The sequence below is a fragment of the Solanum pennellii genome, chromosome 2 (genome assembly GCF_001406875.1).
Source record: "Solanum pennellii chromosome 2, SPENNV200".
NCBI lineage: Eukaryota > Viridiplantae > Streptophyta > Magnoliopsida > Solanales > Solanaceae > Solanum > Solanum pennellii.
In genome coordinates, this window is record NC_028638.1 from 54,924,062 (window position 1) to 54,950,801 (window position 26,740).

Genomic DNA, 26,740 nt, shown 5'->3' on the forward strand with positions numbered 1-26,740 from the left:
GGATAATAATATAATAGAGATATATTATAATTTGCTGATGTTGTTTTCCCAAAATGTTTGATACAAAGCTTGTCAATTGGCGTTATCAAAAAGCCCCTATGTCTGTGCTTTGAAGTGAATGTTCTCATCGACTAAGCTCAAAAACTTCAATTTCATCGATCACTTGTTAATTCCTCTTGTCTTCTTTTTAGAGCACTGTTTGCTACTGCAGATGTTAGAATTAACAAGTAATATGAATTTACTAGTACAATGAAATCACAAGTAAGGTAGCCATTTTCCCCCTTTTGATTTTTCCGTCATATCAAACACCAGAAAATAATTGAAGTCGGCGAGTGACTAAGGGTGTGGTACGTAAGAAATTGTTTTTTTGCTTTTATAATTATCTTCTTGTATCCAATTAGATAGACGTCAAAATGTACCATGCCAAATATAGCATCTTTAACATACGTTGGATCTCTGTAAGATTATTCTTGTAGGACGGAATATAAACCAAATACTTAAATAGACATATTCGTCTTACTTGATAATTTTGTGTCATACGTGGTGTCCTAACACTTTGTTTGGATCATTGTTACCCAGTGTTTTATAATGTATTGTATTGTATTGTACTCTATTGTACTTATTGTATGCTAGATACAATGTTTGACTAGACTATATTGTTTGTTGTTTAATAAAATTTTAATTGTTTGGTTTGATCGTATCGTATTGTAATTTATAAATTTACTAAAATATCCTAATTATTCTAGGATAGGAGGTTTGACTAGATTTAAATAATTAAGATAAAGAGTAAAATAGTATTTTGAAATATTATGTAAATATATAATTGGAAAAAGAAATTAAGTAAAAATGAGAACACACCAAATTGGTTGTTCCATAAAATAAGGATTTTCATTGTTACGTAACAACTAAATTTAACAATACAATACAATATATTTTAAGTAACAATCAAAACAAACATTGTAGGTATAGTAACGATGCAAAATAATACAATGGATAACAATGATCTAAACATAGTGTAAATGTGTTATGTCATGTAGGACACGTGTGTCTACTTGTTCAATTTTATACAAGTTTAAGTGCCCACTCAAAATTGAGGGTATAATTGTCCGCTAAAACCAAGTTAAGGGTCATGTTTATGTATTACGCCACAAGAGATACTTACACTTCTAGATTTCATATGAATGCTATCAAGTTGGTTATAGCTAACTCAAGTTTTTAGAAGAGGGAGGAGCACCAAGTGACCTTTCATAGTGTTGTCGCTAAGACTCAGATAGATTACTTGCTCCTTAGGAAACGTGACAGAGGGTTATTCGTCATCCCAAAGCAAGAATCCTACAACAACAGCCACTGAGCCTCAAGCATTTGAGTATGATTCAGTTTAATGTCACGGATGTGAGTTATTGTTCTACAGTTTGGTAGGAACTAAAACAAAAACATCAATTTGTTAGCTTGAAATGTGAATTAGAACCGGACAAGTCCAGCTTTGTTCACTATGTGTGTCAACCTTGTCAGGATAATCTCAAACCAACTGTAGCCTAAATAATTAAAAAGAGTACAAACTGATCTAACTGAATTGGAAACTAATCCATGGTTGCAAATATACCACAGCTTTTTTCAGCTCACTATCTATCATACCTATAACAACGTGAATTCATTATAAGATGTCAGTTCTCAACCAAATAGCTCTAACAATGTCCTAGGAGAGTCGCCGTCTCCTTTATTTTCAAAACAGAAAAGCTAGCCTTTGAGTAACCACGAACCTCCCAACATGATGCATCACCAAATGCAGATTCTGTTTTCAAAGTCATGACCTGTTAGCTCCCGATCTTTGTTGCAAAAATACAATCAAGGGATCTGTACAAGCATACAAAAGATAGGTAAGCTCTAGTAACAAAGAAGGGATTTCCTTCTCCGTCCCAAAACAAGAAAGATAAATTGTTACTTCACCCAAAAAAAAAAAGAAGACAAAATTATGTCATCTCATCTTCAAATAGAGAGAGGTGAAGATGACACGATTCCATCTCATACAGTTTGAGATAGATGAAGGTTAAATCTCCAAGGGACTACATATCATAGTATTAAGTACCTACAGTTTGCAGGTTAGTTGATCTTATTCACAACAAGCAGATACATAAATTACTAATTACAAGATAATTTGTTATGAAAACCTTCCATAGCGCTCTACTAAAGAAAAGATATCACTATTGTTGACCAAATCAAATTAGATAGACATAAGTTAATACTAGTAAAGATCAGCTACATGCTGGGTACAACTAATCAAACGGAAGTATACTACTTTTTTTGGTTATAGAAGATCAAACAAGGGAAAATGCACAGTGAAGTCAATAGTCACTTAAATTTTCCCAGGAAAGCTGAGAACATTTTCACATTCATTTTTATTCTGCCAGTCCCCTTCAACAATTTTTTTTTCTTTTTGTGATGGTAACGTTTGTGTACGTAGCTTGTACTGAAAACCATATTTACAACATGTCAAATCCCCTTCCAACTATTTTACCCTACAATTTATCAGAGAATCCGTATGTATTGAAGAAGCTTTTCATAGTCTTCAAGATGGGCCGGAGGAACATGCAGGAAATATATTTATCAATAGAGCTTCAAAGTGAAGTATAGCCTTGGTGCAACATTAAGAGTTGCCGTCATGTGACCAGGAGGTCTATTGGTACAATTGGTGCAAAGAGCCATTTGCAGAAGTGTTAGTAGGTAAAGCTGCATACAATCAACCCAATCTGTTCCGACCCACCACCGGACTCTATCCATAGTGAAAGCTTAGTGCACTGGGCCCCTTATTTTTTCAACAAACTTCGAACAACTCAAACTCTGTAACCAGCCTTTTAAACTTTGAGAGACATTAAAATGTAGATCATAGCAAATCCACTAATCTTCGATCAGGCAGCATATCATGCCACGGAAGATCCACACTTATGCCTAAAGTGCTAAAAAACCTTCCCTCACCCTAAAACAATTCATTTGCACCTAAAACCTAGTATCATACTGTACAAGAAAGATTCAGCATTTCCAACTTGTGCTTCCACAGAGGTTTGTACAATTGTACCTTGTACTAGAATTTTAAAACTAATTCATAAGATACATTAGAATACTGAAAATACAAGCAAACCACGTAGTGCACTAACTATATTTTGGTGAGGGATGATATTAAGATGTTGAAGGACATGCTTCAAAATTGTTTTCCAAGAAAGTTCATCAATTGACCAAAAATGAGAAAACAGATTTATGTTGCATATGAGACCGGCACATATAACAATTATGTGTGTACTGCAAGACAACACAACTAAATTAGAAACCAAGATCTGTCTTGCTTCAGAATGCATAACAATTATCCACATATTTGTGGAGAAAAAATAACTAAACTACTGGCACAGTATATCTATCCACCTTGGCGCATTCCCTATTACAAGAACTACATCCCATGATTCAAATTCATTAGCAGGATTTTGATTAAAATGGCATGAACAATTACCTCACTCCATAGTGACTTTGGCTCCAACCGCTTTCATCTTCTCAATAATTTTCTCAGCCTCCTCTTTCGTAACCCCTTTCTTCAAACTAGCTGGAGCCTTTTCCACCAAATCCTTAGCCTCCTTGAGTCCCAGATCAGTAAAAGATCTCACTTCCTTGATAATCTTAATCTTTGCCCCGGCATCAAATCCCCCTTCAAGCTTCAAATCAAACACAGTCTTCTCCGCCTTCTCCTCCGTCTTTCCCGCAGCTCCTGCACCCTTTCCCTTCATCCCTCCAGCACTAAATCCCATTCCGGGCATCATCATTGCCATTACAGGCATCTCTTCAATACCCATTTTCTTCCTTAGAACCTCCCCCAAATCCGATACTTCCAGCAACGTTAGACCCGAAATCTCATCGACTATCGCAGACACTCTCTCGGATGGGGCCGGCTTAGACTCCTGAGCTGATGTTGTGAAATTTGAACTAATTAACGATTTAGTGAAGCTGTAGAAATGGGTTTTGGATAAATTTTGAATGTTGGACTGTGGAATTCGTGAATGCACATAAGGTGTTTGATATGTGGAAATAGTTCTGGAACGGCGAGACAGCGATTGATTGATAAATCGATTAAAGCACCTCATGATTACAGATTCTTATAGCATAAGAACTTCTGCTTGGACTTTGTAACGGCGCCGGAGATAGTGATCACGGCGGCGGGTTTAAGCGGTCTGGGAGAAGTACCAAGGTTGGGGAAGTGAGGTTTTAGGCCTACTAGCATACACTTGGGCCCCTTAGGTTATGGAAATGCTATCCATGACTTAAAAACAATGTATTAATTTCTTCCTGTGTTAGTGCTTTTACATTAATATTCAAATTAAATACTATGTTTTGACTTCACAAGAAATTTTAAAAAAATTTCACACAATAAAGATAACATAGTGTAGAATGATTTTGTGGTATGTAATAGATAGTAACCAATTTTCGAGTATCTTAATAACTTAACCTCATCACAATTCACACGCGTAAAAAAGAATGTTTTAAGCCATCCTCCTTCGAAGAACTTCTTTTTGATAGGTTAGTTTTGATGTCTATTCTTTTACCACAGTTTAAATGATGAACAAGTTGATACATTTCTTCCACTTAACCTTTCTAACAACCCTTATGCATTTCAGTAACAAGGTTTACATACAGTATTATTAGGTGTCGAAGCATAGCTTCCATCAATTAATCTTTACTACAGCAGCAGTTTAAACTTTCGTGGGTACTTGAACAAAGTCTAAAAAGATTATTCTTTTCTCATAAATTACAAAGACGATAAATATAGTACAATTACACCACACCAGCCATTAAATTGTCTCTTGTTCACATTCTCTTAATGATATCTTGTTTCTATTTGTACTCCTGTCAAATCTGAGGGTATACTTTTTCCAAAAATAGTTTCAAATAGTGTAGAATCCTAATTGCTACAACAAGAAATGGGAGGCAAAAAGGATGTAAAAGAACTAATACTCTTTCCTAGACAATTTTAGCAGGTTTAGGACATTCTCATAGACAATGAAGGTAATTGAAGCGGCAGGGGCATTTTTCAACACGTTTGCTGTGATACCTCTGTAAAAGCCGCGTAAACCCTCAAACCTGTAAGCTCAACAAGAAAAAAAAAACGAGTTTAGAGGATAAAATTAAGGGGTAGTTTTACCAATAAGGGGGTTCTACTACGATTTTTATGACTTCTATGTTATGTGTTAGATGATGGACGGAGGCAGGATGGAAGAAATTTAGGGTTGAGAGAAGACTTGGAAAATTTGAAACATACAATTTGCTTCCCCTGCGTATCCTTTTGAATTGAAGTCTGCTTTTAAAGAGTTCAATAATCGACTGGAAATCTTTTTCAAAACTTAATGATCTTAAAAAAGATTTTGAATTTCTTCAGCTTTTGTTTGTTCTTAGTTTGATTCCTGATATTGAATTTCTTCAGCAACCATTGCAATTGATGAACTTGCATTTAGATTCAGAAAACATTTCAATATAGAGCAACTTAATGTATGGCGTTCATGTATATTTAATCAAGTGCATAGGCTGTAAATAAGGCTGAAACACATCCTGACCTTGCAGTTTCCTTCACAACATGCCAGCTATCCATGTATCTTGGAACTCCAGTTGTACTTGGTCGTTGCTGTTAGAGAGAAGATAGACCATTTACTACGTTACAGAAAATTAAAATCACCACTAGATGCTTGTCTACTGAGAAGAGTTGTATCAAGTGTCACATAAAGCGGTAATACGAAAGGCAGTTACCTGCAATCGAGATCGGACAACCTGAAAAGGTTTCATATAAATACATAATTAGTTAATGAGAAAAGCGAGGGAGCACAGGGTAAGATTGTTAGAACAAATTGGCACATGGAGATGAGTGCTGCATATTGCTCAAATTTCCCCGAATCCTTATTCCCAATAATAGAATAAGAACAAACTTACCACACCCCTAACATACCTGAAATGGGTATGTTGTAAGAGTGGCTGCCAACTTAGAAGAAGCTCCTAGTGTTGCATAGTCAACTGAATCCTGTGAAAGAAATGTAAGAGCAAATACTGAGGTGTAATGTTCCCTCTTATTGGGAACTGAAGTGGTCAACTTTCTACAACAAAGTATTCATATGAAGAAAACTAATCATTACAGTGACCACTATATCATTCACATCTGATAGTGTTCTTGAGTAATGATCAACCTCTAGACATGGTACAACCAATTCTTTTCCATTTACATTGAGAGCAATAATGAAATCTGATTGCTTTTAAGAAAAAAAAATTTAAAAAATACAGTGGTTCAGTGGTTCATTATAAATCACCTCTCACCACATAAAATAACACCAAGAACCTTATAGTTAGTTTGGAAAATAATTGAATCATTCTTCACTCGGATCTGCTTATCTAAGGAAAAATATCCCCTTTTACTTTTACTCAAGTAGTTTTTTCTCTTTTCCTTTTTCCTAATTATATTTATCTTTTAATGGGAGGGAAGGAGTTGGATAGTCTAGTGCCACTCTGATGCAGTAAATAAGGTAGATACTGTTGTTAAGGGACTGAAAAAGAAACCTTATGTGCCTTAGGATAATCGTAGACATGATATATGAATAATATCTTAGTTGCTCAACGAGAAAAGGCTTGAAAAGTTTCTGCCTCCAAGTTTCCTAGGACACCTACTTACTGTTTCTGCAGAAGTAACACGACGAACAACGAGGAATGAAAGCGCATAATACTAAGAGTTGGACTGCATATTCTCATCTGTGCCATTTGCCCACTAACTTAAAAAAATTCCTGTCCAACCTGAACTCATTCTTATTCATCTAGGCACATCTGAATTCCAATATCTAATAATACATAATGGGATCAATTTGCTGGTCATCCGAAGATTAAAACATCTATGGAGTTGATTGCATACAAAGAAAGCATTACACATTGGTTTAGAGCCTCACCAACAAGTCAGCAGCTGTGGCAAGAGGGTTTTCATTCTCCTGAGCTTTCGAGCTAAGAATGACTTTGCGGAATTCCTCATATGCCGTGAACTGAATAGCACCATGTGTAATCTGCTTAAGCAACAACAGACCAGAGTGTTTCATGAATGAATGGTGACACTTAAGCATTCAATTTGTTGTGTATTGTATAGATAATCGATCCAAAAAGTTAGGTATGCTATGATGGGTAACTTAGAAAAGATTATGTCAGGATAAGATCAAATTCATTTACAGGATGAGATAATGGGGAAGAATGGAAGAGAATGCAATTCTAACCAGAAATAGGCTTGGCATAAGCCCCTTGTACAGTGCCCTCCATCCTTCTTCTTTGATTATCGTTCTTAAAGCATCTGATATCCATATAAAAAAAAGTTCCTATGAAGTTAATAAGTAGAAAAGTAAATACAAAAGAAGCTAATCAGAAAACTGAATGTGCATGCACATACAGAAGAGAGCAGAAGTTGCAATAGAACCTCAGTAAACAAAAAGAGGACACACAACTATAGAACCACAAAATTGCAGAAATACAGGTACAATTCTTATATGAAATTAAGATGGAAAGAAGTAGTCCTAGAGTGTTCAAAGTTAGATGAAAGCACAATGAAACAAGATGTTGACAAGTTACTACGAGAGTGAAGCAGACCATGAAATCCGGTGTATGGACGAATCTGATTAGGAGTCTGAAGTTGCAATCTTGTTTTCACAAGCCAAATGGGGTTGGTGCAAAGACAGACCTGAATTCCAACAAAAACACCTTTTAAGATATGACATAATCTGCAATATTAGAGGATGTGCTTAAAGTTACTGAAATAAGCAAGCCAATATTTTGTCCACCTAAATAATAAGTCATCAATCTGTTGTCATCAGAACTGATAAAGCGGGGAAAAGGTTGTCCACAAAAAGATCAACACAATCAAATTCGTTTGCCTATAAGGTTCTCCAGTTCCTATATTCAACTAACACCTAATTTGTGGTTTGCCAATGATGGAATCAGTAACTTCCCTTTTTATGTTGGAATCCAAAACAGTAAGCTTATTACTCGACCTTGCCTTCCACTGAAAAAAGAGATTTCACTTTGGTCACAATTTTAAGTTTTATCAACAGTAAAAGTAAGGGATTCGTCACCAGCAAGCCAACTACAATTGCACTCCTACAAGGACTACAACAACAAATAAAGAATCACATTCAACTATCTACATTTTACACTCCTGCCAAAAGCTGGTCAATTAATGCTGAACATTTGAACATGCGAAGTACGCTGTTCTTTCATTAAAGCATCAGAAATTTGATTACTGACCAGCGCTCCTGCTTCTGCAGCTGAAGCAAGGTGAAGGCCTGGACTCAGCTCCTCCCTATTTTTTAGATACCTTTGCTTAGCCTTGCTATAACTACGCAAAGGAAATTCCAAAAAAGATGTCACAGTTAGAGAAAGATGTCTCTCAAGCTAGAAATGTAAGAAGCATCAAAGTGAAAGCAACCTAATATGTTGGTTGCTTCTTACAGGGCGACATTGTTTCTTACAAACAATCCCAAAAACAACAACAAACCCAATGTAAGCCTGTGCTATAAAAAACAAAAAGCTCTAAGGTCTGTTGGGGCTTTAAGCGCAAACAAAGTGTGGTCTTTAATGAGAAAAGGTGCAAATGGACAAAAAATGCAAAAATAAATGTTTAGTCCAAGACTAATAATTATAAGCATGAATGACAAATATATGAACAAAGAAATTGAAAAAATTACGGTATCAATTGTTAAATATAGCCTCTTCAGAAGAGGCTCATTGGCAAGAGAAAGCATGCTTAGAACCCTAATGATGACACTGAAGCACACATTAAGCCCAGCGAAGTGCTCAACACATTTTGAGCCTCGCTTCAGGACTTACGCTCCTCAGATAATACTAGTGTAATCCCACAAGTGGGGTCTGGAGAGGATAGTGTGTGTGCAAACCTTACCCCTACCTTGTGAAGGTAGAGAGATTGTTTCCATTTGACCCCCTGGCTCAAATAAAGAAAAGATAAAGAAAGAAAAAGAAAAGAAAATATAGAAAGGGAAAGCATCCCAAAGCAGTTATGAACACATAAAATACGAAAGTGAAGAAGCTGTGGCAAATAATAGGAAAGCATTACATAGCATTCTGACTTAAAGGAACAGTAACCACAGCTAAATAATAAACCAGAACCAAAAACAACAAATGATAACAAAAATCGACGAACAAAAGCAACGAGAATAATACTCATACTACTGGTATGAAAGGAGACGTGGATACCGTGCTCCAAATTACCACCAAGTTTATCCACCGGAAAGTGAGACAATACTCAACTACTAACTAATCGTCACCCTAATCCACGACCCTCTATATCCCCTATCTAAGGTCACGTTCTCGGTAAGCTAAATGGAAAAAGATGCTACTTACCAGAGCTTTGTCAACAAAAGAAAAAGATGTTACTTACAAGAAAAAATATAAACACCATGAAATAGTTGACCCAAGAACAGCAGGGTAAAAGCCAGCATAAAGTCCTCGAAGACCCTGATAAGACAACATTATAGCTAAATAAATAAGTCATCTTGGTGGAAACATGAGAACATATATGAGCAATAAGGCAAATATTCAACAGTCTGCAGCATAAAAACTCAATAAGGGGCAGCAAGTAAAGGAGTTTCATCATCAAAACCATATGTCAGTGGTATGTTTGATTGTAATTGACAAAATGTGATGGATTTTCTCACTATGATTATGTCATGAGGCTGACTGAATAAAACTCTACCTGTGAGAACAGGTAAATGAAACAAGAAAGCACTCAATCAAGATTTGAAGTAAATCAACGTGTCCAAGAAGACACTTCACTCAACTGTTGACATTCAAATGAAGGACTTAAACCATATTATAAGAAAACAAAGGACCTAGTTTTCCAGTTGTAGCCGCCATATACAAACTCTACTAGGATACAATTCCTCTCAAAGGTTCCAAAAAGATTCTTGAGGGAGTGAATGGATATACCGACTTACCATGGATTGAATATCATAACGTAGAGAATACGATAACAACCGTAAAACTCCACAGTTATCATTGTACTAGCACCAAGACGAACATGGTCTCATTTCTTCGTAAAAGGATACTTACTGAAAACATCCATCTAGATACATGATACATCTAAGTAAGGGCATCCACTCAACATTAAACCATCCTGAAGTTGATATTACCTATTTGAGAAACCAAAAATTTGTGAAACAAGCATCCTTAACACATTATATGATTTGTCTCTCACCAGAACTACCAACTATATGAATTGAAAAATCAACTTCTTTTTCGAATCATGAACTAAAAAGTGAGTTTTGGAATAGTAGCAATGCATATGTAGATAAGCTTCAATATTTGAAGAAATTGAAAAGATTCAGAAAAAACAAACCTCACTTCGAGCAATGGCAAACAAAGCGTGAGGAGTGTTCCGATAGGCCGGGACATTGGAGATTCTTCCATCGTAAACTATGATTAACATATACAACAAATCAAACTCCAAAGAAACAACAGGAGATCATTATTTGCTATAGCAGGAAAGCACAACACTTACCCTGGAACCGGGTGCGAACAACATCAAGGGGATGAGAAAATGTGACAGTGGCAAGGCCTGCAGCAGCACCGGCGGTGGCATTTTCCCATTCCCAGTCTGCCGATGGCAAAGCTGCCATCTTTTTCATGTCTCTGTCAACCGTTGGCTTCCTTTCCCCCTTGTTCCCAACGCTTTTCTTTTTGCCGTCTATGCAAAAAGAAATGAGGCGGGCCTTCCTGCGCAGACAAAAGGGTGTTGTATTGACCTACTGGTGACGTCCAACATGTCAACAGCTTGCGCCTGATCAGTTATTGTGGAATTTTTGGAACAATCAAGAAGTGTCAATTACTACTTGCATTATTATTAGAGTAAATTACATTAAACACCATCAGTTAGTACAATATACATGTTGTATTTAAAAGAAAAAAAAAATACATAAACAGACATTTAAATTATCTGGAAAGTTATTCACACATTGATTTTTTATTTTTTTTAAATTTTTTATGACTCTGGTGTCCAACATCTTCTACTCCCATATTTGTGTGGAATGGAACAAATACTCCTAATGAGAGAAATCCACATCCATGTTATTATCGACAATAAACACTACTCTCTCTCCATTCCCTTTTAAGTGTTCTTATTTAGAATATAACACATCAGTGAAAAAGTCATTTAATAGAAATCCCACAGCAATACTTTTGGATGTTTCTATCATAAATACTGTACTGTTAGTTTAACCACGGTATATGAGGTGTTTTTCTAATTTCTTAAGCAGACCTTGACCCTTAGAACAATAGTGTACTGGTGTAATAAGATTAGGACTGCACTGGACAAACTGGTCTCAAAGTCTAATGGAGGGGAGCCATGTCCATAATTACACAAAACCTCTATAATAATGCATGCCTATTTATAAACTGATAAAAACCGTAATCAATCTGCTATAATCAGTTGAATTACATTTGCTCGTTTAAGATAAAAACTGTACACTATCAAGTACTCAACGAACTGCATGATTTTTCATAGCTTAGCATAGTGACTCACAACAAATTAGCATTTCCTTTGCCACTTCGAATGTACAGTCCAGGTTTGAATCCACTGAAACAGAACACAAAATACTTAGCCAATTTGACAATGAAGCCTATAATGTCAACGATGCCTTTGTCCTGTCATTAGAAAACAAATTCACACTCCTGAACTTGACCAGCCAGCTTAAGTTGCCCATCTAATCCATCTAGTAAGGAATAGATCTCCTGTGAAGAATGGTGATAATTATCACACGCTGCAAACTGATGGATCTTTTTCTCTAATTCAATCCAACTGGAACCCGGTTGTTCTTTTCCTACTCCTAGCTCTCTCAAGGATGCCCTGATCCGGGCGACTTCACTCCATCTATTTGCATTAGCATACATGTTCACTAGGAGGTTGTAATAGCCACTGTTGTTTGGCTCCAAAACGCTCAACTTTTTGACTGCAACTTGAGCAATTTCCAAGTTCTTCTGAAGCTTGCAACCACCAAGTAAAGCACCCCAAATAACAGCATTTGGCTCCACTCTCATGCTTCTTATAATCTCGAGTGCTTCCTCTAGCAAACCAGCTTTACACAATAGATAAACCATGCACCCGAAGTGCTCCATTTCAGGAATAATGCCATAATCTTGAGTCATACTTAGAAAATTCTTTCGACCCTTCTCAACAAGCCCTGCATGAGTACAAGCTGTAAGAACGCTGACAAAAGTAATACCATTTGGCTTTACCTTTTCTTTCTCCATCCTGCTAAAAAGAGCCAACGCTTCTTCTGCATAACCATGAACAGCCAATCCATCGATAGCAGAATTCCAACAGAAAAGATTTTTCTCCCTCAATTTATAGAATACCAAGAGTGATCTCTCCAAACTCCCACATTTTGCATACATGTCAATTAATGCAGACCCGATATGCACACCAAGATCAAAACCTTTTTGCATAACATAAAGATGCATCTCCTTTCCTTGATCCAGGACGCCGAGATGTGCACAAGCAGAAATAACAGTTGTCATTGTTACTTCATCAGGAGTGATCAAGTTACTCTTCATGTCATAAAAAACCTCTATAGCCTGACCATACTTCCTGTTTTGGGAGTAGCAGTTAATCATCGTCGTCCATGCAATCAAATCCTTCCTTGACATTTCCTTAAACAACAGCTCAGCCGACTCGACATCCCCTGTTTTTGCATACCCATTGATCATAGCATTACAAGCAACAGTAATCTTTTCAGGCATCTCATCAAACAATTTTCTAGCGGAACCCAAATCACCAGCGCCGGCATGGGCTGAAACCATTGCAGCCCGAGCAAAATTATCTCTTTCAGGCATTTCATCAAACACTAATCTCGCTAAATCAACTCTACCCAAATTAGAGTAAAAATCAATCAGACCAGTTTGAACAAAAACATGGGATCCAAACCCATATTCCCAAATCTGCCCATGTATACATTCCCCTAATCTTAGACCAGACATCAATGTACAACCCTTAACTACCGACGAAAATGTATAGCTACTTGGAATATTTTGAGTTCTTAACATGTCTATATACAACAGTAATGCTTTATGCGGGATGTGACAATGAACAAAAGCTCTTATTAATGCGTTGTAAACGAACACATTGGGATTTTCCATCTGGGAAAAAGCAAAGGATGCAAAATCTGGGTTATTAAGTGCAGAACATGTAGCGATGAACTGGTTCATCAAGAAACAGTCTTTGGTTGCACCATTCTTTAGCATCAAAGAGTAAAGGGATTCCAGCTGCTTTCTACTTGAACATATTTTCAGTTGGTTCACAATAGAAAGGATACTGTTCTTTGTTAACATTGATATTACTGTCGTAGTTGCCCGTATAAATTGTATAACCTCTGGTCTGTAGAGAAATGAGTATACTTAGAAAAGGTGTCAATTAGAGTCCGGATTTGAAGCTTATAGATTTGGGATTCTTATATTTGGACTAAATGAATAATTACACAATTTCAATAAATTTCTTGAAATAAATACATAGTTTTGACCAAACTATTGTATTCAACTGAAATCCTCGGTGGCTAGAGATATCATCTATTCATCTAATAACAAAGGTTATTGGTGTATCAAAAGGAACGAATGGAAGGAGATGTCTGTGCACTCAATCTTGATTCTTGACATATAATTTTTTTTTTCAGTATGCATGTTGTAGTCCCACATTACTTTTTTTCTGAAATCCCAAATAGCAGAGCACAGCAAACACAATCAGATTATAAGAACAGTTAAATCCCTAAATAGTCAATAAATCCAACTTCCCGCAAAAACCCTAACTCATACGTTAACGATTCCAATACAAAATAATTCCACTAATACAGAAGAACTCCAAGGACTAGTTCAAGAGATAATCAGAAACCCTAGCCATAATTATTTTTTCTAAAAAAGAAAACGAAGACGTAATCGGTCATCATCTTGATATTTCAAAACACATAAGAAATTCAAAATATATGTGCGTGGGAAAATGACTGACCTATTAGAATAGTCTCTTTCGCGTCTCCATATATATAATAAAAGTTGTGGGAGTCGTCGCGTATCAAATTGTACTATCTGATGATTGTTCGTGTGCTTTTCTAATCCAGTATCTACGGTTATTAACCCGCCTAGCACAGCTGGTCGAACCAACCACTTATGTTGTATCAAGCAATTAAAAATATCAAATTATATGAGAATATTGAAATGAACGTTTGTTAATGTTGTGTGATGACTTAGAGGTAGGACAAACAAGTTTGGGAGAATACGAGTCACTTACAATGAGTAGATTGAGCCTTGGGCCGAGAAAACAATATAATTACCTTCAAAAGCAAGAACAAAGCTATATGCACTCTATCTTCTCAAATTCCATTTAATATTTTATTATTGTATTGAATAGCTAAAACTCGATTTTGGAGTCGAGATTTGTCAATACTTGATCCTCAATGGCTGAAATTATTGAGTTCACTTTGATTACACCCCGGTAAGAATTTTGCTTTGGCATCCTCTCAAGGACGGATTTTGAACAAAAATAGGATCTTATGCTGAACCTTGTCGCAATTATTAAGGTAACTAACGATTACTCCCTAATTATTTTTTCAGTTTCTTACCCTGGCAAAAGATCCATAAAATATACACGAGAGCTGCATATTTTGTTGACGTAAACAATGCACATTATTGTTTTGCACCATTTCGAATGGTACATACAACCAAATCCACTCAACGTATATGATGCCGATTGCAATACACGATGTAAGTGGTAAACTTTGTTAGTTCATACTGGTAGTAGCAGTAGTGTTGCATATTCCTTGCAATAAATCGAGCTGGTCGTATATTTGAGAAACTCAAACCTTACTAAGAAATAAAAAAGGAAGGCCTTACTACTTTCACATGTACTGTACATATCTGTTTTGGTAATAAACTCACCTCCATTGACAAAAAAAACACAAGTGTGTTAAAACAATCCATTTTCACACAAAACTCAGGACTGTTTGAGGCATCTTTCAAAAAGATAGGAGAAAAAAAGGGTAAAAAAGGCAACGGCTCCAATCTCTAAAATAAAATTTTGATAATCATATAGTTAATTCCAGATAAATTGGTACGAATGGTTGCTTAAATAGAATACAGTTCTAGGTGACTTTATAAGATCCTTTGAAAATTCTCCTGGGATATATTTGTATTGCAAACTCACTAGGCACCCAAAAAAAATGAGCTTCAATTCATTTTAGCCTAGCAGGAATATATAATACAAACCATTTCCAACTCCAGCTTGACCCAGCCGATTCTCCCTACGCAAAATTGCATCATCTTTTGAAGCACAATATCGGAAACAGGGGAGAATCTGTCCTGACAGAACAAAAGTTCTAATCATATACTTGGCCAATTCCTGTTCGCACAAACTAACTTTTGTCACCCGCGCCAAGAGTACAACTTCTGCCAAATGAACAATTGTCACAACTACCAACAGGTCAATCAAATGATAGAGTGCTTCAAAGTCAGCAAAACACATCAAGCTCTACTCTCTGCATATAATGTTGCCCTGTCCTATCACAACTTTGATACACAGAAAACTTAACCATACATGCGTTGTATTCCTTTTTTTCCAAATAATTTGTGTTCTACTCCACCTAACTAGGCTGTGAAAAATATTTTCCTCTTCAAACTCTACTGCAAAAATAGAGTAATTTACCTCTAATCACAACACACAAACATCGGAAGAGATGCAAAGCTTCGAGTCAGCCCCACCACTGATTACACTTTCACCTTTCCACCAATCCGCACACAATACCTGTATTGACAGACTAATGTTTAGCAAATTCTAATGTAATGAACAAATACTCTAAAACCAGTTCTTAGAAGGCAAACAGTAGCACCTTGTCCTTGTGAGTATCAATGACAGCAAGGGGCCACTGCAATACAAATTGTTTTTCCCATGAATGGAAAATGTGAGTGCTTGTATAACATACTAATCATTATAGAAACATCAGAGGTATAGCACTAACCGCAGTTCTTAAGTCCCATAACATTACTTTCCCATCATAAGATGCAGAAACCAAGTGAAATCGTGACTTTTCATGCCATTTGCAGGCGGATATCCAAGAACCGTGTGATGAGAACTGATAGGCAGGTGCCGAAGAACCTGGAGTGATAATGAAAAAGTTTTTTTTGTATATCATTGTGTGATGTAAGGTCGTCAGTTACTTGAACAATTCAAACAGAGAAACAGGGATTAAAGTTTCAAGGGTGTGTTCAAAAGTGCTTCTGCAAGTTGGACAGAAAAAGAAAGAAACCTGGTTTGCGGGGATCCCATATCCTAAGAACGGGGTCAGAACCACCAGCAGCAATGAGGGAAGAACCTTCACCTCCAACATCAAGGCAATTAACAACTTTGTCGCAATACTGTTGAAGAGGAAGGTGGTCATTATCCATACTTCTAGGACAAAACAGTTTATAGTTCTCAACAAATATACTAAAAAAAACTATATTCTTGGCATTAAAAAGGCTCAAAACCAGCTACTCATCATGATGAGGTAATTTTTAAAATATGATTGTTGACCCAAAGAGAAATGTTATCTCTGACAGAAAGTGAAAGCAATATCAGTAGGAAAAGAATATGTATGGGTTACACCTTCCACAAAAATTTCATAATTTCATATTCTGCAAGTGGAAAATTTGTTTTGGCCCCCCTCCACAATCCATATGTATATAGTTTTAGGAAATACTAGCCTACATGCACAGGACAGTAGAGATATGACTGGAAGAACAAGAGAAAAGAGACGGCATGTCACCAGGTTCAATGAATCCTTGCCCATCTCAACATCCCATCTTCTTATAGAGTGATCCCATGATGCTGAATAAATTGTTTCATCTTGTGACCACACCACAGACGACACACACTGTGTATGTCCTACAAGTGTAGATTTAGCCTCCTCCTGAGATCATAAGATGTGATAGAACTTTTTGAGAACAAGATTATGATAACAAACATTGAAGAAAATTAAAAATAAAAGAGAAAACAATAGAAAAGGAAGAGACAAAAAAGAGAGAGAACATAGACAAAGCAACTTAGAGTGATATAATAAGAGATAACACCTCTCCTCCTAGTCAAAGACACGACATATTTCAAAAATCAATTTCAAAATATTTTGACCCTTCAAATGCATTGATGAACATAGTCATTTGAGGAAATCAAAAGGTTTTTCTTTTTTTGTCTTTCACCAAAACGGACACAAGATTTGCTAATCTATATCAATTGTCAATGAGACATAACATAGAAAGTCAGAGACACATTTGACTGGCACAAAATTGTTGCTGAAACAACATTGAAAAGAAGAATATAATGGCAATAAGGTGGTAATAAAGAACAAGGGAGGAAGTTAGGGATCAGAGAGGGATAGCAGGGAGGGGGAAGGAAGAAGAAGACATACTCCCTCTAGTTCCAGTTAAATGGCGGTATGTTTAAGGCTACAAGTTTCAAAAAACTTATAGCCAGTTATGTCGTATTTTAGACCACAAGTTCCTAAAGTCTTCATTTCTTTCTTAAACTGCATGTCAGTTCAAACTATATCAATAATTTGGAACAGAAGAAGTATCAACAGAAAGTTGGAGGCGCTGAAGGAAGAAGGTTGGAACAATTGAATTGCTGTAGCATATAAGAGGTAGTATGGAAAAGGATGTGAACTAAGATTCAGGGTTGAAGAGGATTTGAGAAAAAAGTAAAAGTAGATGGTTTCTTACGTCTATGTCTTGCACTGGGAAGTTTTTGAAATCAAACAGTAACTGCAGCCATGAACTGTTCTTTCCTCCTTTTTTTACTGTTTTTGGGAACAGACACATTGGAGGCACTCCAGGAAGAAGGTTGGGACAATTGAATGGATGTAGCACATAAGAGGTAGGATGGAAAAGGATGTGAACTAGGATTCAGGGTTGAAGAGGATTTGTGAAAAAGTAAAAGTAGAGAGTTTTTTACGTGTATGTTTTGCACAGGAAGTTTTTGAAATCAAAATAGTAATTGCATCCATGAACTATTTTTTCCTCCTTTTTCACTGCTTTTGGGAACCGACACATTATCCTTTTTCTGGATAAGGTAGAAGTTAGAACTTAGAACAGAGATGTTATCCTTATTAAACAGATAATGGATTTTTATACACTATGTGGAATGAAATATATGTATCCTTCTGTCTTTAACCTAGGAGAAATGTAGTCATACTTCTACTTGAGGATCCTCCTCATCGGCATTCTTCTTCCTTTTCTTGACTGAAATGATGTCACCTGTATCTGAGCCACTTGCTTGCCACAACGCTATTTGGGAATCCCAGGACCCTGAACACACCTGTCAATGCAATAAATACTGGGATTCAGTAAGAGTTCTTAGAATCAATTTCATAATCAAAAGCCTTAAATGATCAATTAAGTGAAGAGATGCATGACCATTTCTCCAGTAGGATTTGCTGCAACACTTTGGACGGAGGCATTATGTCCATGTAAAATCTTAAAGGCTCTAATCCTCTTTATCTGATCCGAAGACTCATCTGCATCAAACTTTTTAGCCAAACAATACTAATTAGGGGAAGATTACGAATTAGGCAGTGAGCTATAAGGAGCACAGGCACATCATTTACCTTCCAGAGACGCAGTGTCCTATCCTTGGAAGCCGTAGCGACTATTTGATCAGCATCATTTTGAGCCACTACAGAAAATAAAAGGTATAAGCATGATTAAAAAAAAGACAGAATTCCAGAAGAAATGAAGCACAGAAGTACATATCCAGGAAAATTCAAACTATATCTCCATACTGATGTAATGCTGTAAAAGTTTTTGGTATCCAGTAGATTCCGGTATTGCAAGGCAAGTTAATAGAATGGATATCAACAAGAAATATTAAAAAGAAAAAAGAAATATCAAGAGCAAGTGATGTGGGAGTATGCACATAGTGTCAAGGTAAATGATAACGGCAGCAGACGATAAGGCCTAATGCTAGACAATGAGCAACTGAGATATCCCACTGATACCTCTTGTTTTGACAACACAAACAGAAGTAATTGCATCAGTATGGCCCTCCAGTAGATGCGTACAAGATCCAGCAGCCTTCCATATTCTGATTAGCACTATCAAATGTTAGGTTGATACAATAACCAAAAAAAAAGATTAGCATAAGAGTAAAAATTCAGTAGGTTACCTTCCAAAACCATCATAACATCCAGTCACAACAAACCTGTCAGATCACAAATATTCACATCTTGTCAACTAAGGCAATAGTTGATTGTATGCAAAGAAGACCTTTAAGTACATTATTAACGGTCACCATCCAATATTTAGGGGGGAAAAGCACATGGAGGATGAAATTTACCTTCAAAACACAGGGGACAATAGCAGCATAATGTAATTATATAAAACAATGTTGTCCTTATCAATCTAGTGAGTAAAAGATATAATGAGTGATGTGAATGCAAAACACCTGGAGAATGGGGTACAGAGAAACAATAACCAGAGAAATGCAAACACTCCATTTAGTTATATTATGCTGGCTCTATTTTATTTTATTTTTTGGCTAGGATAAACCAATATTGTCTTTCAGTAAAGTTAGCATACAACCACCAAATCTTAAATATATTAAACAAAGAATGATATACAAGGCGGTAAAAATTACAAGGATCAAACTGAGATTCTAGAAAAACAAATTTCACACTCATGCTTACTTGGAATTAGAACCATCAACTGCACTGACCCAATCGTCATGCAAAGATGGCTCTTCTTCTTTTCTCGGAGCCACAGCTCTAATGTACTCAATCTCCAATATTTTCTCCTGTAAAAGATATAGAAAACAGTTGGAAGAAAGATGAGTAGAAGAACCACTGAATAAACGTATAATAACATAAGTGAAATATATTGTCAAAAATCTCAATGGTTTGTGACTCTGAAAGAAGCCACTTCTGGCTAGTGAACAAGAACATAAGAAAAACAACTAGGAGGGAACTAGAATTACAGAGTAACAGTACTTCTAGAACCTTCAGGTGTGTATATCTTTTTGCAATACGTAAAATTATTTCAAATCGCCTCATAAGTATAACTCGGTTATCTAATCATTTCCAGAAAGAAAAATTTTTGTCATTAAACTACACTGACTACAATTTTTTGCATTTATTGTTACAACCTACAATTTAAAAACAGAGCTGTTAATACTTTAGATTTTTCTACAACTTTGAAACTCCAATTAGAGATACAATTGCAAGCATATAAAGAACAAAACCTACTAAATAATGCGAACAAATAATCGCACTAGCAGCGGCCAGTAGATACTTTGTGGAATCAGAACGAAATCCAAGCAACGAGGGACAACATTTGAGCTAATCCAGATGTTGGTACAAGTTCACCTCGAGCTCGGGCCACTAATACACTTCTGTTTTCGTGTCTAAAATCAATGTTTACACAAATGTACAGAGTTCATTTTACGTTTTTTTTTTTTTCTGGAAACAAGACTAACCCCCTTCCTTAAGTATCTTTTTCATTGAGTTGGTCTGAAGAGACAAAACAGTCCATTCTATAAGTTTGGAAACAAGATTAAAACCAGCTTCCGTAAGCATTTTTTTATTTTTGTTGGTCTGAAGAAACAAAACAGTACAACTGGAACTGTGATCATTCAAGCAGTCAGGAAGTTATTTCAGGAAAGAAACTTACAGCTGAAATGCCCTTGGCAAGGAGAAACTCTTCAAGTGACATGCGGACCAGTTCCCCATCAATGAGAAAATCAAAAGGCTCGGGATTCCAATCATCGTTTCCTAATAAAATCAAATGGCAAACAGGTAAGCATACTAGTAAAAACACAAATAGCAAAATCACTGGGCAGATAGTACAGTGCTAGTCCATTATACATAAGATCAGGTCCTTTATTTAATTAAATATGAAACCCCCTCTTCTATATATGATCCCAAATTTAGACACAATATGCATTTTCATAGATTCATTTCTAAGTTACTCAATTATGGCACCGTTAACCCATAATAACAAAGCTCTCGTACCAAAACCAACAACCTATTCAACTTGTCATTGTAGCTTAACAAACAGCAATTTACTAGCTCATAGCTTAAACAAGTGAGTTAAACCAATCAATTAAGCCAAATTGACGATTAACATGAGCTATATACAACAACCACTCTAACCCACAAACATCTATTTCAGTATCAACGACCATATCCTCTGTAATTATAATTAACTTCTCTAAAACAAAAAATAAATCCACTTCCATATAAACTCAAAACATAATGACACAACCAATCAATCAACCACATCCAAGTCCCAAACTATAAGCACATTCCACTTAACAAAATCAGTTAGAACTAAAAGTTACCGGCTTTAAGGAGGTTGTTGACGATGGAAGAGAGGCCCAATCGGGTAAGATTAGAGGGAATAGCAATAGAAGTAGGCGGAGCCTTAAAGGGTGCTTTCAACTTCGTGACGAACCGGACCTGTACACGCCTTGCAGCCTCTTCAACGTTGCCATCAATGTCCATACCCGCCATTAAAAAAGTATGTGTAGAGAGAGAGAAGGGTGCGTAGTGTGAGGGTAGAGACGTTCACGGGCAAATTCGTTGCGGGTGGAATTAGGGTTTAAGGTTTCGTCGACGGGTCGAACTAGGGTTTAAGGTTTTGGGTTGGGTGGGTCAATTGTCCATAAATGGGGCAAAAGAAAAGAAAAAAAACGCTAGAAGGAGGGCTTGAACCTCCGACCTTGTGGTTAACAGCCACACGCTCTAACCAACTGAGCTATTCCAGCTTGACGATTATTTTACCTTTATATAATTTGTAATCCATGAACTGTCAATTTTTATTTTACCGCTTACTATTAACGCAGTATTATTTTTTCGCTTACTACTAACGCAGTATTATTTTTTCGCTTACGGTAAACTCTAGGACTAAAAAAGTACAAAACACATAACCACTTACTAGATTATGATGAAATAAATTTATTTTTTTCAAGAGTTCATTGTTACTTTTTCCGTCTCTTAATTAGTTGATCATCTTACTAAATGTAATTCTTTCATATTAATTAATTATTTTATTAAATCAAAAAAACACTAATTAAGTTCTTATTATTATATTACTCTTGCAATTAATTCTTTTGAAAAGTATTCACATTTGTTTGTAAAAATTTCAAAGTTTTTTAAGGGATAAATTAGTAAAATCATTTTCTTATTTGTGACTTCTTAAACACGATGCAAAATTGAAATCAATTAATATGGGATGGAGGTAGTATTGTCTTATATCTGAGCATAATACATAAATATGATCATTAACTTATCTTCAGCGGATAACTATGCCCTTCAACTTTGAGTATGCACAAATAGGCACTTAAACATGTATAAAATTGAATAAGTAGACACATATGTCCTGCATGACATAATACATGTAGGACGCCACATAAAACACAAAATTTCAATGCAGGGTGCCATGTAGGACGAATTTGCCTATTTAATCATTTGTATAGTTGAGTAAGATTATGTATTCTATTTATGAAGTAATAAAAGGTTCCCATTAATATTTGATACCCTTTTTTAAAGTTAAAAAAATGATTTTCTTTTTTTAAAAAACAAACTTAGGTCATTAAAAATTTGGCCATGCATGCAGCCTAAATCAATTATTCTTAATGTCGTAAGTTTGAAGTAATATAAATATTGATATCTAAAATCATAATTTTATCATTTTTTAAAATTTTAAAAACAATTTTTTTTTAATTTTTAAAAATAACTTTTTTTAGTTTTATGATAGATCAATTTATATCACCTAAGAGGAAATGTAATAAATACACGTATGTTTCTTACAATGTTGGTAGTACAATATAAGCTTCCTTGAAACAAAACTACCTGTCTATTTTGCTATTACTAGATCATAACCAAGAGTACTTCAGCCCATGGGCAAAACTTAAAAGTCCACTAATTTGAGGAGCAAAAATGAAAGACCAACCTATAAGATATATGTTGGCATAGTGCCAGTAAAATGAGCCCATATTTTAATAATTCGTTCATATTTTAATAAGTTGAATGAGTGATAAAAAATATAATAAAATATGGGTAAAATATACATTAATAAGTCGAAAATGAAGTCATATAATAAGTCGAAAACTAATAATTGAAGGCTAAATCATTAGTCTAAGAGATTTGGTTATTACATAAAAATTACAATTCAAGAGGTTAATCATCTTTTGTATAATCAATTTACTATAGGTCTATATGAAAATATTAATATAGGTTAATTATAATGATGAAAGAGTAATCATAAGCTATTCGATACATGCGTGCGTGCTTGCGTGCGAGTGTGCGTGCGTGCGTACAGCGTACGTGTATGCGTGTATGTGCACTTATTAGAATTTCATTTAAGTATTCTGATAAAATAAGCATTCTTATTCGTTTACTGGTCATCATTATATATGTTTCTTATATTAGTATATGTATTGATTTTTATAAGTTTTGGACTTTTTGATCATGAGATGTTATTGTTCGAGTTTTGACTCACATAAGTGATATTAAGACATTATAAGTATTCTCAAGTAAGTTCATGTACTATAATAATATATTTTCTCATCGAAGACTATTGTAGTCAAACTTATTTATTAGTTCATTGAATATTTCATATTGCATTACAAGTTATTTTTTTAGTGTAAAAAAAATGGACAATCATAATAATTACTTATGCACTAAAATCTAAATTAAAAATAAAGTTTGGCCTATTAAGTAATTGACCGTCTAAAACCCACATCAAAAGCAGAGCAACTTATACAGACTTACTACTTCTACATAGCACTGTTATAAACGAAGATATAATAAAGGAGTAGGCTGTAATCCTATTCATTTCATGAACTTCAGATTGATAAGATTAAAATAAATCAAAGCAAATTTAGGATAAATCATGGAAAAAAAATATTAAATCTCGTCAAAAAGTCTCGATTAATTTTCTATGATGAGATTAATGGATATGATAGTAAAATTTTGAAATATCAAATAATCTTTTTTATCAAATTCAAAAAGGGAAATTGGACCAACTTTAATGGATAGATCATAATCCGGCTCATCTCGTGAAGCTCAGATTGATTAAATTAAAATAAATTAAAGCAAATCTAGGATAAATCATGAAAAAATATTAAACCTCATCAAAAATATTTAATTTTTGAAACTAAAGTAAATAATGAACTTTGCCTTCTATCAATTTTTATAAAGAGAAAGTAGACCAACAAATTGATTTTTTTCTCAACTCAATCAAATCAATCCACAACCAGAATGAATTAATATTCAAATTAATTTTTTATATGTTAGATGATTTATATACTAGAATAATTTCTTATACGCTCTAAATTTCAAATACTCTTTTATTACATATAATAATGTACATATTTTGATACATTTTTTTAAAAAAAAAGTATATTAAATATGTCTCCTTATTTACTTAATGCCTTTAAGATATTCACTATGAATAATTAAGTTAATTTATTCATAATTTTAAACATATAAAGAATTTCTTATGAAATACTCTCATTATATTACTTTTTGTATTTATAAATCAAATAAAACAAAAAATGAATAAGTTGTTTTTATATTTCCACCTTTTTGTATAATCAATTTACTATAGTAAGTGATCTTTTGTATAATCAATTTACTATAAGTGTATATGATAATATTCATTATAGGTTAATTTTAATAATGAAAGAGTATTTATAAGTTATTTGACAGACGCGTGCGTGTATGTTTGCGTGCGAGCGTGCATGCATGTTTGCGTGCGAGCGTGCGTGTGTGCGTGTATGTGCGCTTATTAGAATTTCATTTAAGTAATATGATTATTGGTCATTTTATATGTTCCTTATACTAGTATTATGTTGTATGTAAATTGATCTTCATAAGTTTTGGACCTTTTGATCATAAGATGTTATTATTCGAGTTTTGACTCAGATAAATGATAGTAAGACGTTATAAGTATCCTCAAGTAAGTTCATTTATTATAATAATATAATTTCTCATCGAAGATTGTTGTAGTCAAACTTATTTATTAGTTCATTGAATATTTCATATTGCATTATAGGTTATTTTTCTAAAATAAAAAAATGAATAACCACAATAATTGCTTATGCGCTAAAATCTAAAATAAAATAAAGTGTGGCCTATTACGTAATTGACCGTCTAAATCTACATCGAAATTACAAAAACTTGTATTGACTTACTACTTCTACGTAACATGCATTGATATAAATGAAAATACAATAAAGAGTTCATATTTTATCTTATCACTTTTATGTTTTCGTAAGAATGAATCTCTTATGGTTTTAAAACTGTTGATGAACTTGACAGCTTACAAAATTTTTTTTTGGGGTATTGTGTGTATAACTATGTATTTTTATTTTCTAATTTCTCAAGTTGAATTTTATGAGTATACATTCATTTGTTTAATACTTAATTTTTAAATGTTAGTTTAAACTCAATGTTTATTTCAAAAGTGAATTTTGGTGAAATCGTCATTGAAAGGGATTGCTTGATGAAAATTGAAATCATTTATATTCTGTTGAATTGTAAAATGTGCTGCTTTTTTAATATAGGCAAAATACCATCAAAATCTTATCATTTCATCAAGGTGAATAATTTCAGTCACATATTTATTTTTAAATTTAAATAATAGCCTTTGTATTTGTTTGTGAAGTCTCACTTCATTTTCTATGATGCGATTATATAAAATTTTAAATACCAAATAAATATTTTTTTTATCGAATTCAAAAGGTAAAATTGGACCAATTTTAATGGATAGATCGTAATCCAATTTATCTCATGAACTTAGATTGATAAGATTAAAATAAATCAAAGCAAATTTAGGATAAACCATGAAAAAAAATTAAATCTCGTCAATAATGTTTTATTTTAAAATTAGTAAACAAAAAGTTCAATGGATACAATAGTAAGATTTTGGAATATCAAATAATTTTTTTTATCAAACTCAAAAAGGCTAAATTGGATCAATTTTAATGGATAGATCGTAATCCGATCATCTCGTGAAGCTCAAATTGAAATGATTAAATAAATTATAGCAAATCTAACATAAATCATGAAAAAAATATGAAATCTCGTCAAGAATATTTAATTTTCAAAACTAAGTAAATAATGAACTTTGCCCTTCTATCAATTTTTATAAAGAAAAAGTAGACCAACAAATTGATTATTTTCTCAACTCAATCAAATCAATCCTCATCCGGAATGAATTAATATTTAAATTGATTTTTTATATGTTAGATGATTTATACACTAAAATAATTTCTTATAAGCTCTAAATTTAAATAATTTCTTATAAGCTCTAAATTTAAATACTCTTTTATTACATATAAATGTACGTATTTTGATACAATTTTTAAAAAATACTTTAAATACGTCTCCTTATGTACTTAATGCCTTCAAAATGTTCATTATGAATAATTAAGATAATTCATTCATAATTTTAAATGTATAAAGAATTTCTTATAAAGTACTCTCATTATATTACTTTTTGTATTTATAAATCAAACAAAACAAAAAATGAATAAGTTGTTTTTTTTATTTCCACCTTTTGTATAATCAATTTACTATAGTAAATGATATTTTCTATAATCAATTACTATAGGTCTATATGATAATATTTATTATAGGTTAATTTTAATGATGAAAGAGTACTCATAAGTTAT

At 34.2% G+C, this 26,740-nt stretch overlaps 4 protein-coding genes and 1 non-coding gene across 9 annotated transcripts; all 5 read right to left on the reverse strand.

The window, feature by feature from the left end:
* Positions 1–1,423: 1,423 nt before the first annotated feature.
* LOC107009711 (50S ribosomal protein L7/L12-like) lies at positions 1,424–4,312 on the reverse strand. Its single transcript, XM_015209065.2, has 2 exons — positions 3,500–4,312; positions 1,424–1,854 (listed from the first exon to the last, which is right to left on the reverse strand). The coding sequence occupies exon 1, from the start codon at positions 4,122–4,124 to the stop codon at positions 3,501–3,503; it is 624 nt and encodes a 207-aa protein (XP_015064551.1). The 5' UTR covers positions 4,125–4,312; the 3' UTR covers positions 1,424–1,854; position 3,500.
* A 433-nt stretch (positions 4,313–4,745) lies between these two features.
* Positions 4,746–10,753, reverse strand: LOC107009705 (folate transporter 1, chloroplastic-like). 2 transcript variants are annotated; one of them, XM_015209058.2, is made up of 12 exons: positions 10,562–10,626; positions 10,400–10,476; positions 10,114–10,193; positions 9,443–9,519; positions 8,293–8,383; positions 7,639–7,729; positions 7,272–7,345; positions 6,957–7,067; positions 5,975–6,046; positions 5,779–5,799; positions 5,589–5,656; positions 4,746–5,118 (listed from the first exon to the last, which is right to left on the reverse strand). In XM_015209058.2, exons 3-12 carry the CDS (start codon positions 10,141–10,143, stop codon positions 4,986–4,988), a joined length of 768 nt encoding a protein of 255 aa, XP_015064544.1. In that variant the 5' UTR covers positions 10,144–10,193; positions 10,400–10,476; positions 10,562–10,626; the 3' UTR covers positions 4,746–4,985. The 2 variants fall into 2 exon arrangements, with proteins under 2 accessions (XP_015064544.1, XP_015064543.1); XM_015209057.1 differs by lacking the exon at positions 10,114–10,193 and having other exon boundaries at positions 4,749–5,118; positions 10,562–10,753.
* On the reverse strand, positions 10,703–14,161 carry LOC107010174 (pentatricopeptide repeat-containing protein At1g06143). Its single transcript, XM_027914716.1, has 3 exons — positions 14,054–14,161; positions 11,582–13,432; positions 10,703–10,840 (listed from the first exon to the last, which is right to left on the reverse strand). Exon 2 carries the CDS (start codon positions 13,384–13,386, stop codon positions 11,710–11,712), a length of 1,677 nt encoding a protein of 558 aa, XP_027770517.1. The 5' UTR covers positions 13,387–13,432; positions 14,054–14,161; the 3' UTR covers positions 10,703–10,840; positions 11,582–11,709.
* On the reverse strand, positions 10,705–21,720 carry LOC107009695 (ribosome biogenesis protein WDR12 homolog). 4 transcript variants are annotated; one of them, XM_015209044.2, is made up of 14 exons: positions 21,401–21,720; positions 20,731–20,831; positions 19,752–19,858; positions 19,232–19,267; positions 19,065–19,150; positions 18,675–18,742; positions 18,484–18,594; positions 18,263–18,385; positions 16,842–16,985; positions 16,344–16,452; positions 16,056–16,192; positions 15,927–15,962; positions 15,743–15,841; positions 10,705–10,840 (listed from the first exon to the last, which is right to left on the reverse strand). In XM_015209044.2, exons 1-13 carry the CDS (start codon positions 21,570–21,572, stop codon positions 15,749–15,751), a joined length of 1,323 nt encoding a protein of 440 aa, XP_015064530.1. In that variant the 5' UTR covers positions 21,573–21,720; the 3' UTR covers positions 10,705–10,840; positions 15,743–15,748. The 4 variants fall into 4 exon arrangements, with proteins under 4 accessions (XP_015064530.1, XP_015064528.1, XP_027770518.1 ...); XM_015209042.2 differs by lacking the exon at positions 10,705–10,840 and adding an exon at positions 15,103–15,510; XM_027914717.1 differs by lacking the exon at positions 10,705–10,840 and adding an exon at positions 15,103–15,575.
* A 32-nt stretch (positions 21,721–21,752) lies between these two features.
* On the reverse strand, positions 21,753–21,826 carry TRNAN-GUU. Its single transcript has one exon. It is a non-coding gene; the product is annotated as a tRNA-Asn (tRNA).
* Between the last annotated feature and the right edge of the window lie 4,914 nt (positions 21,827–26,740).

Bases quoted from the DNA above. Each gene is read 5' to 3' on its own strand.
- LOC107009711 (XM_015209065.2), bottom strand. From the start codon at position 4,124: ATGAGGTGCTTTAATCGATTTATCAATCAATCGCTGTCTCGCCGTTCC.
- LOC107009695 (XM_015209044.2), bottom strand. From the start codon at position 21,572: ATGGCGGGTATGGACATTGATGGCAACGTTGAAGAGGCTGCAAGGCGT. The intron at 16,986-18,262 runs GTATGACTACAT...TTATGATCTCAG, and splicing joins AGGAGGATCCTCAAGTAGAA to GAGGAGGCTAAATCTACACT. The intron at 16,193-16,343 runs GTTTCTTTCTTT...TTATCACTCCAG, and splicing joins ATGGGATCCCCGCAAACCAG to GTTCTTCGGCACCTGCCTAT.
- LOC107009705 (XM_015209057.1), bottom strand. From the start codon at position 10,688: ATGAAAAAGATGGCAGCTTTGCCATCGGCAGACTGGGAATGGGAAAAT. The intron at 7,730-8,292 runs GTCAGTAATCAA...GTTGGAATTCAG, and splicing joins CTGCAGAAGCAGGAGCGCTG to GTCTGTCTTTGCACCAACCC. The intron at 5,800-5,974 runs GTATGTTAGGGG...AAACCTTTTCAG, and splicing joins TTACAACATACCCATTTCAG to GTTGTCCGATCTCGATTGCA.
- LOC107010174 (XM_027914716.1), bottom strand. From the start codon at position 13,386: ATGTTAACAAAGAACAGTATCCTTTCTATTGTGAACCAACTGAAAATA.